The 17,435-nt window shown below is 42.4% G+C and overlaps 1 protein-coding gene across 2 annotated transcripts in view; it reads right to left on the bottom strand.

The window, feature by feature from the left end:
* Positions 1-6,587: 6,587 nt before the first annotated feature.
* Positions 6,588-17,435, bottom strand: part of LOC135878876 (AF4/FMR2 family member 1-like) — a 143,648-nt gene continuing 132,800 nt past the window's right edge. For both annotated transcript variants that reach the window (XM_065404597.1, XM_065404598.1), the window contains 3 exons: positions 15,260-16,177; positions 10,970-11,067; positions 6,588-7,211 (listed from right to left, as the gene is read on the bottom strand). In XM_065404597.1, coding sequence (XP_065260669.1) covers positions 6,935-7,211; positions 10,970-11,067; positions 15,260-16,177 — 1,293 coding nt within the window. In that variant the 3' untranslated portion in view covers positions 6,588-6,934. The remainder of the gene's footprint in view (positions 7,212-10,969; positions 11,068-15,259; positions 16,178-17,435) is intronic.

Consider the following 17,435-nt stretch of genomic DNA (forward strand, 5'->3'; position numbering starts at 1 on the left):
TAGGTATTTTCCAATGTTTGGTTCACCCATTGTTCTTTTAAGGACTCTTGGTATTCTCCCTCGAGATACCGTATCTCTGTCATTGTTTTGTTTCCTGCTTATCCCCCCCTTCTCCCTCCCCCCAGCCTCCTTTGACTTAACTTTGTGCAGTCAGCCAGAACAATATCCAGCAGCTAAACTGAAACACGTATAATATTCATACAAAATAATACAGCTATCACACTCCTTCTCCCGTGTCTTTTTAGCAAGACCACCCTGGGAAAAGACAAGAACAATTCTAAATGAGGGAGAGCCCAGAATATGCACCACCAGTAGAATTTGGTATGCCTATTTAAAGAGAACATGTGTCAAACATATATTCATATTTTAAGCAATAAATATGTACTTTGCTTGCTATTAACACTATTATATAATCTTTTGGAACAACAGAGCCTCATTTTATTCTCAAATTGTGTATTTGGAAAAATACCTACACAATAGGTTTTTCATATGGTTTGAAATGTATCCTGCTATTGAAAGAAAATGCTGCCTTTATCTTTACTTGCAAGCACTTATGTTATGGAGTTTTGCAGTAAAGTAGTTTGGTGGATTTTCTTAATCTGCAAAGATGTTTAATCCTTTATAATCCAAGAAGCCTGAATGCTAAGAGCCAAATGTTTAAAACCAGATACCCAATTTCACATAAATTAATGTACCTGTAATTTGCACACGAGTTGTCATTCCTGTCCTCTGTTGTAAAGGCACTTTTTGCAGCTATGTACACTTGTGATCAACTTGGTTTGAGATAACTAACATCCCTGAAATGTATTTTATCCGAAATTACTGACATGCACTCTCAACTTTAACTTCATTTTAACAGATTATTTCCCCCCTAGGAATTGCCTTGGTTTCTTTTTCAATTAAAAAATTGAATTACATTTACAATTTCTGTAAACAAGAAACCCTTTATGAAGTATTTTCTTTAATGTTACGGGCATAATCACTGGAGAAATCTGACTGCTTTTTGCTACTCTGGAGCAGCACAAAGCAACTGGAGCATACTGGACAATTGAAATAGGTTTACAGCTGCTTTGCATCACTATCCCAGTTTCCTCCTACCTCCTCTCATCCTGTGTCAGTTCCTATTCTAATGGGTCTCTTGGAGGCATCTCACTCAGGTCTCGGACCTCACACCACCATCTCTCTGAAGGCAGAATCATGAGATTCTCCCACTCTATGGTGCAGTTCTCTATGATCTACCTCAGCAGGTCTCACTTCTGCCTAGACCCTGTGATTCTGTTCCCTTCAGAAACAATGGCAGTGGTAACCAGAGACTAGACAACCTTCTCAATGCAAAGTATTATTTATTAGAAAAAAAGTATTTCAGAAGGAAAAAACCACCTTAAATAACAATAAACCAGTCTGTACACATACCAGCTTTCCCCTAAGTCTTACCAACCCCTGGAACTGGGAAGGCCCAACTCCTTCAGACAAACCCCTCTGCAGAATCTGTGTGTGTCAGCCTGTCTCCCTCAACAGCTTCTGACAATTGACCTTCCTTTTCCTGAGAAGGGCTTTTCAGCTGCTTAGAATTTTGATTTCCAGGCTCCCAGGTTTGGCAAAACAAGGCTTGCAACTTGTTGAAGACAGGGTACAGGATACCTGAAGCTAACAGCATACCCCATTCTCTCAAGGGTGTGCCTGGGTGTTCGTAACTGAGAAGCCATTGTGTTGTCTTCCAGCATTGATCCCACTGGATTTGAGCATTATAGGCATATAATAAACATTTCACTACCCCAATATAAGTTATACAGTCTCTCTCGGTAACTAGGTTACATATCAATATTCTTAAATTATTACATAGACCCATGTCTGTCAGATCTCCAACTCCCCTCTCCTTCTTGCTCTGCTAGTGCTACCAACTCTTGCTGTTCCATCGTGAGATTCAAGATATTTGGAATGGTCTTAATACCGCAAGCTGTTGGAATCAAGAGATTGAGAATCTCAGCTTTCAGTTTTTTAAATGTAAATTTCTAGGCCTCATGATTGCAGAGAAAAGCTTGAAAACGTGTAGTGAGCACACCCCTAAACGCTTGGAAACTAGGAGGAAATAAAGAGAAACCAAAAATATGACATTTTACAAAATAAATTTAAGTCAATCATTATTTTTAAGTGCCAGCCTCGTGATTTTTGAGCACTTGATGTTGGCAATAATGTACCTTACTCCACAAGCAGTGCTTTCAACACACACACACACACACACACACACACACACACAAAATGTGTGTCTGTGTCAAATATTTATTTCACCCTCTGTTACAGTGTGCAAGTATTTTCATGCATTTTACAGTACATCTTCAGCAGTGCATGGCACTTGCTAGCATGTTCAGCGACTTTCCACAATATGAAGGGAAACATGACATAGAATGGAGAGCAGATAATATATAATTTTACTATACAACAGCAAATGTTAAGAGGACAGAGTAAAACTGAAAAGGCAACAGGAAGTGTTATGCTATGTCAGACTGCATGCGTAACCAACTAATACCTGGATAATTAACCCAATATGTACTGTTTAGGATATCTGTTTTCTTCTTAATCCACTACGTTTTTCATGTTAATTTCTTATTCCCCCATCTTCCCTCCACCCCACTATTTAATTTTTAGGTGCAAAAGTTCTGTGGCTTGAATAAAATAATTAAAAAGCATAATTAATATACACACAAATTGAAACTGGTGCTGAGAAAGTAAGGAACTACGGGTCTGATCTTGCACCATTGAATTCAATGGGACTTTTGCCATAATTGTCAACAGGAGTAAATACCCAGGCCTTAAAACCATTAGCTAGAGGCGAGGGATAGGGCAAAAACCATCTGGGGATTTGGATGGTCAGTTTCCATTTAATTTAAATGGTGCCAAATCCTCTAGGGAGCTTTATAAAATCTCAGCATTATTTTTTAAGTAGGAAGAAATTAGAATTAGGATAGAATCTAGGCCATTTTCACTTGTGGTCTATGTAGCTTTTTTTTAATAGAGGATCTCCAGAGATGAAAGAAACTAGCTAGAGCCCACCAGTCTGTCTATTTTAGCAAAAGCGTCTAAAAGTTACAAACAAATAAATCCCTGAATTTTGATTTTACAGATACATTACAGAGGACAAATGCTCCTGTTACTTGATTATACCATAACAATGAACAAAAAGTACATTTAATTATGCATGTTATTAAGCAAACCACACCTGTGAGAAATCCAGGTAATCACAGTTATAGAGCTCATTTTCAATCTTGTTTACGAGAAGTATAATTATATTTTCCAACAGTAGACGGTCTTAAAACTGACTTCAATCTGTTCCATCTTTCAAGGGCTTTGTGACAGTTTTGCAAAGCAAACAGACCTGCTAACCTTGTATAATGTGTACGGGGCGAACATGGTCACATTAGCTTTGAATTCTGTTTTGCGGGACTCATTTTCTAGATCTGGTCAAAGGACCTAAACTGGACATAGCTCAACCTTTAGTGGATACAAGCCACGTTCACTAAAAAAATATTAAGAGATCTTCATTTAACTGGGAATAATATGAACAAATCTTGTCCATATTCCTGTGTGTACTAGATCTGAATGTGACAACTGGATATGACACAGGATTAATCTATTTTGAACCCCCTGAGCCTGCGAGATAGGATTTCTTGGCATGTATCCCAAGAGGAGTAGGTTGTACCTTGACCAATAGATACAGAAGGCTAGGTGGGAAGGAAGGAACAAAGCTCCTTTTATTCTGTGATCCAGGACATGTGCAAAAAGTGCACCTTCATAAGCAAGCCACAGGTTTATTTAGAAAACCTTTTAACGCTTCCAGCACAAGGCCCAGACTTACCATTGTGTCAGCTTTGTGCTTCAGTCTTTTGGCCTCCTCTATGTGATACTCCATCGGATGTTGTCTGAATTAGGAGTGAGGGAGAGGAGAGACAGACAAAACAGAAAGATAGAGTAAGTATCAATTTTAATGTCACATCACCAAGACCCTGTAACTGCTGTATGGGCTGCTGCTTTGATTACTTAAAAAATTACGATCACCACCAACTGAATACTGTCAGGCTGTTGGGCAATGCTCAGAAGTCAAGTTCCTGCTTAAGGAGCTTACAGTCTAAATCTAACAGACAGGATGGTCTGTATTCCATCAAAAGAAAGCTACATTAGAAGAATGTTCAGGCTGCGCTCCTGGGTACTCTAAAGTCAGAAAATTCTAGTTTATGTTGCAAGGGCAAGTTTAGCTCTGCCTTCCTGTGCATATGCATTACTTTAATTGCATTATCTTGTCTTGCTTCTCAAATATAATACAGCATACATATTCTTCTACAGTCTTCGGTTTACATGTGCAGCACTTTGTAGTACCATTCACTATTCTAGGTATGCCAGACAAACAGGGTCCATTAAACTCATTTGGATGCAAGATACACAGTGAATGAGGCAGAGGCTCTTATAGAACCTGCCTTATTTAATGCACATTTTATAAAGCATACTTCTGGCCACGTACACCTCCATGCATTAGACTAATGTATCTGCTGTTCAAAGTGTGCACAGCTCACTGTGTACTCATAAAACTAACAGAGAAATAAGCAGGGCTCTGCACAGACTACTCTCAGCCTGAACTAAAAAGCACACCGATCTCACTGCTTATGGGTAAAGTGCAATTTTCAAAGTCTCATAATTCAGCCAAATAAAAACAATGTTCACTGATGCACACAAAGGCACTTATCAAGAAGGGTGATTTCCTTGCCAAATGATGTGTAGTTTCTACATTGGCTTTCCTCCACACTAGAGCGGTAAGAAAATGGGAGCAAAAAAAATTTTTTTTAAATAAAAAACAGGGCAAGTCTCTGCTGGGTTACCACACACCCGCCACATGAAAGAAGAATGTTTTTAGGAGAGATCTGAATGAAAAGAGGGAGATCATGTGGATACAAGGAGAGTCAGTCCTAAAGAAAAGGGGAACTATAATAAGTGACCAAGAGATGTGACTGGGAGAAGGGTACAACTCAAGGAGGCAGTGAGAACAGAGATCCACACAGGGGCTATCACTGTGCAGAGAGTCTTGAAATTGAGAGCAAGAAGTTTGTGTTTGGCACAAAGTTAAGGTACTCAAAGGACAATGAAGATGACATGATCAGTGTGAAGGAGGAGAAGGAGGATATAAAGAAAAACCTTACTTTTCAAACTTGATTTGAGGTCTCCTTGGCTTGGAGGTACCATTTGGCAAAGAAGGCACCGGGAAAGGGTTTTTGACATCTCCTGAAGGTCCCTGGGAAGTCATCATGCAGAGAAGAACTGGTCAAGGAATTTGTAATCAAAAGCAGTTTTAAAAGCTTTGGGTTTCCAAATTAAAAAAGAAAATGATTATTTAGTCTCAGAATATATTCTCTTTTCTCTCTCTCTCTCTCTCTCTCTCTTTTTGTAAAGGAGGAGGAAACTTGCCTTCTCATATTACTGCTTGTAATCTTCAACACAATGTGAACTTTTCCTGAGGGGGAGAAATTAAGTAACAGGTTTCCCTTGCTACTGAAACAAGAGATGTATTTAGCAGGACAATGGCATAGTGAGCTAAGAGAGCACTAAGACTGATAACAACCCTGTTTTCTCGGTGAAGTCTGGTACAAATAAGATCTACTTCATGTTATCCACACAGACCCATTGCTAGCTTAACCTGACGGGGTGTGAGGCAACAGTTGCTGAATTTAAGTTACTTGCTGAAATTCCAGAAAAGCACAGAGTTATAAAACAGACATTTGAAGCTGGCTAGTGCAACTGCCCACACCCTCTAAAAACCAGCAAATGAACAAAGCTCAGATTACATATATCCATCCAAACAAAAATGGCAACAGAACTGGGTTTTATAACCTGAAAACCTCGAGTATTAGCCACAAGGCTCATCAACTCTACTGTGAAACAATTTTAGAAATAATACATATTAGCACAAACCCAGGTCCTAGTCAATAACAGGGGCCTGCTTTTTAAAGGGAGCTCAAGTCAAACAAAAATAATTGTTTTTTAAACAGGCTGATTTTGCATATGCAACTATTGTGCCTGAAAATGGCCACGACTGAGAATGTGATCCTATCCGGGATGGTCTAGACAGTACTTGGTCCTGCCATGAGGGCAGGGGACTGGACTTGATGACCTCTCAAGGTCCCTTCCAGTCCTAGAATCTACGAATCTATGAATCCTATAACCCAAGCATCATCTTTTACATTTGTTCATCCTCCTAATTATTTGCTTACTAGCAGGGTGAAGGCAGATGGGAAACTTTATGGAAAGCATCAAGTTAAACTGCCTTTAACAGCACAGCTCACCTAGGGTCTGTTACAAAGTCCAATGAAGCCAATGGAAAGATTCCGACTGACTTCACTGGGCTTTGGCTCAGGCCCCTGCTGCACAACAGAAGTTGCTGCATAGCTTAGCCTCGACCAGCAGATGTCCTGCCTCAAAGGCATTTTTTTCTGGAATTGCAAAATCTTAATAAGTCATATAAATAACTTAAAAAAGTATTACAAATTAGTGCATTTTGTAAATTATCAAATAAAATTAGCAAACAGACTGAAAAAGCAAAGACGCTGCGGCACAATCTCTACTTTATTTTATCATCTGGCGTTTTAACAACATACAAATCATTGCAAATAACAAACAAGTAGGGTACTTTGTAATTAACAATGATGTCTTAGTAATCAGAAACCTCACCCTAGTCTCTGCTTTTCTACCATTGGGGAGAGCATGCTGATTTTTGGTCAGCAAGATTTTGCTAGACAGACTCACAGGAACCAAGAAAAAGAAAAAAAACCTGTCTAAAACCCATAGTGTCACTCATTCAAATGCCTCGTCCTTTAAAAACATGAAGGAAAAGAGAATAACGTTGCTGAAGGAAATTGTAGAACACTCACTGCTAGAATGAAAAGCTCCGCCATTAACAACTTACACCTACTTTGTTGCTTTTAGAATGTTCAGAATGCTTCCCCTCCACTTTCCTGTGCTTGGAGGATGAAGAATCCTTGTGGTTGCTCTTGCTCTTGGCAGTTCGGTTATTTGTGGCAGGCAGCTGGCTGCAGGTGCTGCTCTCGCCCTTGTGTCTCTTTTGTGCCATCTTGGCTGGCTTCTGGGCAGGCTGCGCAGTAGACATTGGTGGCAACGGTGGTGGTAGCAGGAGCTCTTTCTTCAGTGTCTCGGATGGAAATTTGGATACTCTGGAGATGGAAAATGAACTTAACATTTAGGGTGTTCATGGTATATAATACAGAGCGTTAAAAAAATAGTGAATTACATGGTGTAATGATTCTGTTTATTCAGCTGGAGACTCTGGAAATGTGAGATGACTTAATTAAAAAAAGAATCCATCAAAAGCAAGAGGAAACTTTAGGGACTTTCTGGAGATTTAGAATGCATGTCCTCAACTGTCAACAACATGCAGGAAAATCAGATTTGAAGCAGCAATAAAGACAAAATTTCAGGTTTGTTATTAGAGGAAAATTTTACAGCTAAATGACTTGGGATTTAAGAAGAGCAAACATAAGAATGGCCATACTGGGTCAGACCAAAGGTAGACCTAGCCCCGCATCCTGTCTTCCAACAGCGGCCAATTCCAGGTGCCCCAGAGGGAATGAACAGAACAGGTAATCATCAAGTGATCCATCCCCTGTCGTCCATTCCCAGCTTCTGGCAAAGAGAGGCTAGGGACACCATCTCTGCCCACCCTGGCTAATAGCCATTGATGGACCTATCCTCCACGAATTTATCTAGTTCTTTTTTGAACCCTGTTATAGTCTTGGCCTTCACAATACCTTGCAACATAGCCCCCTTCCCATTTCTTCCTTCTTCGTGGATTTATGAGAGACTAGAATCTCTGAGAAAGGACATCGGGAATGGTACAACTACCACAGCATGCTGTTTTTTCAAAGTGGCTTACCACAGCACTGGCCTTTCTTATTTCGCAGAATGCATTCTCTGTCCCTAGCATCAGATAGAATTCCTCATTACCTCAGATCATATCCTTTCATAAAATTAAGCGGAAGTGAAGACTAGCCGGTTAAATTAGCTTGCACAGAACTGCTGAGATAGAGACCACTGTTCAAGGGACAGGGACGTACCAGTTTTGTTCTGTAGGTTAGAGAGTGAGGTTACCACTAGTGCTAGTTTGGAACTTTTGGACAAAATATTTTTCCATTGCAGAATGTTACTTCATCAAAGCAAACATTCATCCGATGGTTTCTGAGGTTCAAGATGGAGACAGAGAGAGAGACTGACTCAGTAGCTTGATGGTCAGAGAACTCACCTAGAATGTGAGACCCAGGTTGAAGTCCCCGCCCTGAATCAGGCACTGGGCCTGATCACTGGCCATTCTGAGGCGGTGTGTTTTTGGTTTTGGTGAAAAATTTCACGAGGTCTCATTTTCATCCCAATGCGAATGGACACAAATGTCACAGATTTTTTGGAAAACAGAATTCTTATCTTTGGGCCAGCCCTAGTTACCATCAGTTTACAGAGTCTCTCATCATCTCAGGCCAGATTTACAATCAGCGAGCTCTGGCAGCTGTGTACCTCTTCTGTAAACCTCACTTAACTGGCCACTTCCTTTGCAGCTTCTTTGGATGGTCAAAATGGTACAAGGCATCTGGAGTGGAACAGGGAAACTGCCCCCATGAGCTTTACTGACTGGAGTCCAAAAAAACCCACCAAAATAAATGAAAAACCAACCCATTCAACCCCAAAGCAGAAGTTCTCAAACTGTGGGTTGACCCCCCAAAGTGAGTCGTGACCCCATTTTAATGGGGTTGCCAGGGCTGAAGCCTGAGTCTCACCAGCCAGGGTCCAAGCCCAGGGTGGCAGGGGTCAGATTACAGGCCACCCCCACCTGGGGCTGAAGCACTTGGGCTTCAGCTTTGGGCCCCCCACCCCACCTGGGACAGCAGGGCTCAGGTGGGCTCAAGCTTTGGTTCTCCCTCCTGGGGTCGTGTAGTAATTTTTGTTGTCAGAAGGGGGTCATGGTGCAATGAAGTTTGAGAATCCCTGCCTTAAAGAAACTCCAGCTCTTGTTGGGCCCAAAGCAGAAGCACATTCCAGAATTGAAGGCCTTCCACTAATAATGCCCTCCTGCGAACACCCAGACATTTAAACATAGCGATTGTCAAGCACAAAGACCTCACCCAATATCAATTGCCTTAGTGTTTTCCCTGCAGAGAGGCTGTCTGCTCAGATAGCTAGACACCTGCCATGGAGACAATTATAGATGAAAGTCAATTACTTTTGGTTCAATTCAAAGTAATAGGACACCACTTCAGCTGGTGCAGATCTGGTTTTATAGTTCCCCTCCAGCTGATGCAGCCAAGGAGATGGGTAGCTGCATGTTGCACTAGTTGTAGCATACAAGTCATCTACACTCATGCAAAGTGCATTGCAACCATTTTGTTGAGGAGTTACAAAGGCATGGATAACTTTGGCAAATCTAAAAGAAACTTTGCAGCTGGATGCTGAGGTAAGACAACATTTTTGGATACTAATGCCAGCTGGGACTCCCGGAGTAATCAGGGTACAAAAGACACCCCAAAATTGTGAACGTTTTGGATAAAAGATGGAGACAAACTGCCCTAATAATGGAAGTAGGAACAACTTCCAAACCTAAAAGCACATCTGTTCTCTGGATAAGGTTTTGGCTAGTCTACTCTCATCCAAATCCCAATCTTGGCAACGCACTGAGAAAAGCAAGGATACTGCACTATCTGGGTGTGATTAAAACCACAAAATTGCATGCCATCTGCATACTGAAGACAGCACAGGCCACATCTTCCCACTGTCTCCTCAGCAGCCTCACATATGCAAAGGGTGACAGAACAGAGCCCTTCAGAACCCTCAAGCCACTTAGAACACATGTTCAGTCATCCAACACCACCAGCTGTGACCTCTTGGACAGGAAAGAGTAGGACTACTCAAAATAGACATCATCTACCCAACTAGGGTCTGTAGGCAAGTTGCCAAAACCGCATAGTTAGCAGTATCAAAGACAGCTGACAGATCTAACAGTATCAGCAGTAACATCTGATTTTTGTCCATCATTAGGTGATCACCAACTAACAAGACAAATGTGGTCTCCATATCAGAACCAAGCCAGGAACCAGAGACATCAAGGAAATCTGAGGCTGCTAGATGACCAAGTTCTTTATCACAACCTTCACGATATTCTTCTAAGCAGGAAAAGTTAGACAAGGCAGCACAGTTAGGTGAGCCACTTACACCCTGATCCAAAAAAGCACTGAAGCACACACTTAACTTTAAACATGTTAGTAGTTCCATAGAAATCATGTGCTTAAAGTTAAGCATGTGCTTAAATGCTTTGCTTGACTGGAGTCTTAGAGTGCAAAGACAGTTCATAGCATGCCAGACGCCTCTTCTCTCAGGACAGAGCTATTGGTCAATCAGGGGACAGGCAATCACAGCTTCTGGGTTCTCTGTCCTGCTGTACCCAACTCCCATGTGTGATCTTGCGTAAGTTACTTAATTGCTTTCTGCCTCAGTAAAATGGGTTCAGTACCATCCTACCTCACGGAGGGTTTATGTGCCTTAATTGTTTGTAAAGCACTGCAATCCTGATAAAAAAAATTTCTCTGAGTATTAGTATAAACTCTTCATGCACAGCTTCCAAAAACCAAAAATGACTGCAGAGGTTGAAAGGTGGTGGGAAGGAACTAAGGACAGCAAGGAAAAGATAAACAAAACATCCCGAGATATCCCAAAGGGCTCAGGTCCAGATTTTTAAAGGTATGTGCATACGTTGTTGGCACCAAGTTGTAAAGATAAATTTGCACCATATAACATTTCAGATAACATATATATCACATTAAGCAATACCATACTTGCAGGAAGACAAGGGGAAACTGCTCCTCACCAAAACCTTTTTTTAAAAGAGCTCAAGTTCATGCATTTTTCTGGCATCTCGCCACTCTATACTCACTTCATTTTACTGGAGTCTTTGTGACTTGAAGACAACAATGATTTGGTTTCTTTCTCCAACTTGATTTTCTTCTTATCAGTCTCTTTTCCCACTTCTCCCTATTGAAAGCAAATCACCACCACTTAGACGCTACATATACAGGTAAAAGTGTAGGCGAACATAGCTAAATTTGATTTCCTAATGTTAAACAAAATACTCAAAATAACAACATGCAAATCCAGATCACAGCTGATTAAACTTCAGCTTCCTTGAAAAGAATTCCAAATGACATTTTGTCTTGTTTTGCTAGAAGAGATTGATTCTGGTGGATGGAGTGGAAATACTTACCCCCCCCCCCCCCCCACACCACCACCCCAAAAGAAAAAGGTTAAGTATTTTCTGACTTACGCTCGTGACAGCAAGTATTTCTAAATCATCTCTTGGTGTTTTGTTGCCAATGAATATGAATCATACAGAGCAATATAAAGCATATAAAAATTCCTTCTAGCAATGTCATTAATGATAAGGGATTGTGTTTTGTGATATGCCTCACTTGCCAAAAAGGAAAATAAAACACACGGAAGAATTAAACCACACAGATTGCCCCAAGGTCATTTCAACAGGAATAAGATACAGGGGAAAACGTGGGGGGAAAAATGTTTGGAACAATTGCCCACATGATCTAAAAAAAATACCAGCTTCTCAGGCAAAGAGATATACAGAGAGAGCTGGTGAAGTAAGATTTTAAAAATGTATTACAAGATCTGTGGAAATCATGTGTGTATATTTGTTGAATTATCAACTTGGTGAAAAACTTAAAAACTATTTTAATATGGAAATACTGCAAAATTTGAAGGAGTGAATCGATCTGCCCTGCCCACATAGCAGTTGGTACTAACCACACGCGTGTGAAGATTCTCACTAAAAAGGTGAGGGCATCACCTCATAAAGGGCTCAATCCTGTGAGGTACCAATTGCCCTCAACTCTCATTGACTTCAAAAGATGTGCAGTACCTCACAGGACTGGACACTTTATAAAAGCTAGTGGCCTTAGAAGAGCTTTTAAGAAAGTGTCTTTAGATCGCCTAGCACCCAGTCTGTCAAACTCCTTAACTGAGACACTAGAGGATTTTTTTTTCCTGAAGGGAAAAAACAAATCCACTCGCATTGAATTGGTATATAGGCAAAAAGGAATAAAAGACATGGGACTGGAAAGTCCTGTCCCCTGCTATTCAAGACCACACCATCATATAATCCCATTCATGAATTTATCAAGCTCCATCTTGAAAGTAATTAGGTTGTTTTCCCTTCCACTATTCCCACTGGAGACGTGTGTCTCCAAAACAATATTAAAATTGGATTCGATTTGAAGCCTGCAGACTTTCATACTGTAGAGCAGGGATGGGCAAACTTTTTGGCCCGAGGGCCACATCTGGGTACGGAAATTGTAGGGTGGGCCATGAATGATCATGAAATTGGGGGTTGGGGTGTGGGAGGGGCTGAGGGCTCCGGCTGGGGGTGTGGGCTCTGGGGTGGGGCCAGAAAAGAGGAGTTCAGGGTGCGGGAGGGGGTTCCGGCCTGGGGCAGGGAGGAGGGCGGGGGAGTGTTCCGGTTGGGGGTACAGGCTCTGGGGTCGGGCTGGGGATGAGTGGTTGGGGGTGCAAGAGGGTGCTCTGGGGTGGGACCAAAGGGTTCGGAGGGCAGGAGGGGGATCACGGCTGGGGCAGGCGGTTGGGGTGCGGGAGGGGGTCAGGGGTGCAGGCTCCAGGCGGTGCTTACCTCAAGCAGCTCCTGGAAGCAGCGGCATGTCCTCCCTCCGGGTCCTACGTGCAGGCGCAGCCAGGCAGCTCTGCACGCTGCCCCATCCAAAAGGTGCCACCCCTGCAGCTCCCATTGGTCATGGTTCCCGGCCAATGGGAGCTGCGGAGCCCCTTGGCTGAACCTATGCATAGGAGCCAGAGTGGGGGGACATGCCGCTGCTTCCAGGAGCTGCGTGGAGCGGGGCAAGCTCCCATCTGGAGTGCCGGAGTGGGGCAAGCCCCAGATCCCACTCCCCAGCAGGAGCTCGAGGGCCGGATTAAAATGTCTGAAGAGCCGGATGTGGCCCTCAGGCCGTAGTTTGCCCACCCCTGCTGTAGAGGCGTGTGCAATTTCCCCAGCAAGCCAGTGACAGTTAATTTTTCAACCTGGCCCCAATAAATTCAGCAGAAAGTTACAAAAGGCCAATTTTTTTTTCTTCAAATAAGTTACAGTCTCCTCTCCCTGAAGATGTTCTCGAGAGTCAAGTCACTCATCTCTCTGCTCGCCTGGTGACAGAGAGGAAGAGGCAGACTTACCTGTCAAAGCTGGAGTTCTCTCTCACTTCCCCACAGTACAGACTTCTGGGTTCTCAAGTTTCTCCACCATTCCTTAGCAAAATAGGGGAAAGTGCCCTGTGTTTGATGGCCCCTTCCTCTCAAAAAAAGAGAGTAGCTAATTCTCTTCCCAACAGCATAAAAATACTGCTATTCTCCCACCAGTTGAGAGCAAACCATCTGGTGTTTCCTGAAGAGATAGGAAGAGCTGAGAATAGGCCCTGATGTAGCCATGATGAGTATACTCACCACGTGAACTCATTGTGCATATTGTAATGTACTAACTGTGTATATATGAGCCATTGCGTAACATTATCCTCTAGAAGTGGGCACTCAGAGAAGTTAAAAGATCTACTGCTACTTCAGCTGAAGGAACCGTCCTTGAGCTCAAGTGACAGAAGCATTTCCTTTTGTATGAAAGGACCAGGTTTTCAGTCCCAGCTCTGCAGATTAACTGTGTATTTTATATATCGATTGTATTTCAGTGCAGGTTATGGAGCAGAAGTACAGTACTGAGGGTTAACTTTCTCTGTGCTTTTTAGGCCCCTACAGCTGCTAGTGTGGTTGTCAGAGAACACTTCAATTCATTTAACAAAGAAAATAGGTCCCCTTTTGAACAGACCAGCCTAGAAGAAGTTGGGCCCAAGGCTGGGTTTACACACAGATTTTGTACTGGTATAATCATTTCAGTTATAGGTATGATTTCTTTCCCCCAGATAGTTATACAACTACAAATCCTAATGTGGATGCAGTTATACCAGTATAAAGGTTCGGTATGGGCATAGCTATTCCCCTTCCTATACAGAAATAAGCCACAGCAGCATTAGCAGCTTTATACCAGTATAACTGCATCCTTGAGGTGGGGTTTTGCCAGGGGGAGGGTATTGTAGAGTAGAACCTCAGAGTTAGGAACTGACCAATCAACCTCATTTGGAACCAGAAGCATGCAGTCAGGCAGCAGGAGATCCAAAAAAAGCAAGTACAGTACAGTACTGTGTTAGACGGAAACTACTAAAAAAAAAATAAAGGGAAAGATTTGAAAAAAAGATTTGACAAGGTAAGAAACTCACTGTGCTTGTTTCATTTAAATTAAGATGGCTTAAAGCAGCATTTTTCTTCTGCATAGTAGAATTTCAAAGCTGTATTAAGTCAATGTTCAGTTGTAAACTTTTAAAAGAACCATAGCATTTTCTTCAGCATTATGAACATTTCAGAGTTACGAACAACCTCCATTCTCGCAGTGTTTGCAACTCTGAGGTTCTACTGTACTGCTTTTACAACTTTTGTGTGCAGACAAGGCCTAAGACACCCATCTCTGCTGAACTGGAATAGTTCTCACTGAGGGCATCCCTACAAGCAGGAGATAGTGGTGCTCTCCCGCAGCTGATATTGAATGGGTTATACAGATGAATCCACAGCAAGGGAAGCATTTCAAATACCATGCTACTTGTAGCAAAAAAGGCACCATAGCCTCCTCTACTTACAAGTGTTGCTTTGGCTAAATTCAATTAATTGAAAGAGGGAGCAATCCAGAGAAACATTAGCAAAACCGAAGATTACATATTCCTAGAGCTGGTTGAATTTTTTTTTTTTTTTTTTAACTAGAAAGATTTTTTTTCCTGAAAAAATGGCCTTTTTTGACAACACAAAATTTTGCTAAAAGCTTTCTGAATATTTTTGTGACTTTTTAAAAAACAAGAACATTCCTGAACAGTTATTGACATTATTAATTTGCTGAACTGGTTTTTGATAAATAAAAATATTTAATAACTGTTTTGATAATCACATTTTATATTAAATTTGATTATTTGAGGGAGGGGATGAAAAATGGGTTCATTCTGAACCCTGTAAAACAGAAACAACTTTGAAACGTTATTAAAATTTCTCCCCCACCTCCACATTCCCGGCCCATTGAATAACACTGCTACCATTGTAAGAACGCTCCATTCCCTCTCACCTTTCTCTTTTTGAAAGACTTGTTAGGAGTTTCTGTGCTTTTCTTTTCCAAATCCTGCTTTCTCGCACTTGGGAGCTCTTTACCCTCAAGTTTCTTCTGGCGACTCCCTTTCCCAGGTGGCTGTGGAATTCTTGAAAGGAGACACAGCTCAATTTTAACCACAAGGGCATGAGGGACGGGGAAATCCCTCAGGGGTGATAACAATGTCTTATCCCTGATAGGCAAGAGAAGTTTGTCTCTATGGAAGTCCTCTCTGACCACAATAGCGGGCTTTTTGCCACTAGTCCTGGTGGGGGTGGCGGGCTTCTGGCTTTGCGCTACAGGGCTGAGGGGGAAATGTTCTGGGGCACCGCCAGCCACAATGTCTTTCACAGGCTTAGGGTCCAAAAATGCTTTAGCAATGGCTTGGTGTGAGCTCTTGTGCTTTTTCTTTTTCAAGGGCTCTTGCACCGTTGGTTTCAATTCTTTTTTATCTCTGGATTTTGGCCTCCCTTTCGTTTTTACTTTTGGCTTGTCTCTGGAAGACTGGTCTTTAACCCCATATGGACCAGGCTCACTTTCCACTTTCAGGCTTCCCCTGTGAGCCTCTTGTTGTGGGAGCTTGCTGGGCTTCTTGGTACCAACTGTGGGCCTCCGAGAGGGCTCCTCAGTGCGCGTGGGAGACTTCTGGCAGGTCCGTTTGCTGGGAAGATGTACCGCCTGGGGAGCCCTGGTTATTTTGCTTGAGTTTTTGGAGTGCAACTCATTTGATTCAGAACGTTCATGAGAGATGCTGCTGCTGCTTTTCCCTTGCCCCTTGCTCTCCTGATGACCATGTCTATGGACAACCTCACTAAGATTCTCATTTGGTGCTGCTGGTTGGTTCACCTTGGTTAGCCAGTTGTCCAGCTGCCATTTATTTGATGTTGGTGGGTCAGGCTGTAAAGAAAAAAAAAAAAGTTTTATGGGAGTTATCTCTATGGATTATTCTGATGCCCAACATATATAATGCTATCAAAACCCATGAAATTTTACCCCTACTATTAAAGGCATAGGAAGTATAAGAACTTAAGAGAGAGGTCACACTGAGGCTAGGTCTACACTACAGCGGGGGGTCGACCTAAGATACGCAACTTCAGCTACGTGAATAGCGTAGCTGAAGTGGCGTATTTTAGGTCGACTTACCTGGCTGTGAGGACGGTGGCAAGTCGACTGCTGCCGCGCCGCCGTCGACTCCGCTACCGCCTCTTGCCGCGGTGGATTTCCGGAGTCGATGGTAGAGCCATCAGGGATCGATTTTATCGCGTCTTCACTAGACGCGGTAAGTCGATCCCTGATAGACCGATTGCTACCCTCCGGATCGGCGGGTAGTGAAGACGTGCCTTCAGAAGCTTTTAAACACCATCAAAACAGAAAGTCCTCACTTTTGCACAGGGCTAATCTGACTATTCATATCAGACTCCTGGTCTCAGACAAGCTTCACCTTTGTATCAGTAAGAGACCTTTCATTCTGCCTGGAAGTTTGGCCCTGGGTTGCCCTGTGCCAGAAGCAGACATTCTTGGCTGATTACCCAGTGCTGCTGACCCAATGTGAGTTAGGATAGTGACTGTGAAATGTAACTCGCTTGTGTCTTTAAAGCACTCTTCAGCTACAGTGAAAGTTATTTCCCACCTCTATTAGGGCACCTAGAGCTATTTTGTATCTATTGACTGGAATTGAGGTTAGAGTGAAAGATAGTGGGGAAAAGAAAAAAAAAAAACTTTGGCATGGGAACATATGTCAGATTAAGGGCAAATTAAGGGCATTATCACCACAGACCCACTCTAAACTCTTCTGCTGCCAAATGACCTTCAGGTGCATTCCAGCAGCTGGGAATCCACAGAGCACAGAGATGGCCCCAGCCATGTTCCTTTTTTTTTTCCAGCCAGGCCCTTACGCCAGAGAATAGCAGTCCTGGAGGATTCCCCTAGAGTAGGCGATCCTCACTAGCCAGATTCGCTGGGTTTAAGTCTGATTTGTACTGGGGAACACATCTTCACTGCAAACACACACAAAAAGGTGGGCTTTCAACTCAGATTAGCTAACTTGCAGCTTTATTATGAGTTAGTAGGTAGTATTAACCCCCAGGCTCTGCTATAGTCTTTGACTCAACTGCCTTATCTTCATTAACATTTTAGCTTGAGTAAAGAATTTTAT

Source organism: Emys orbicularis, chromosome 5, assembly GCF_028017835.1.
Source record: "Emys orbicularis isolate rEmyOrb1 chromosome 5, rEmyOrb1.hap1, whole genome shotgun sequence".
NCBI lineage: Eukaryota > Metazoa > Chordata > Testudines > Emydidae > Emys > Emys orbicularis.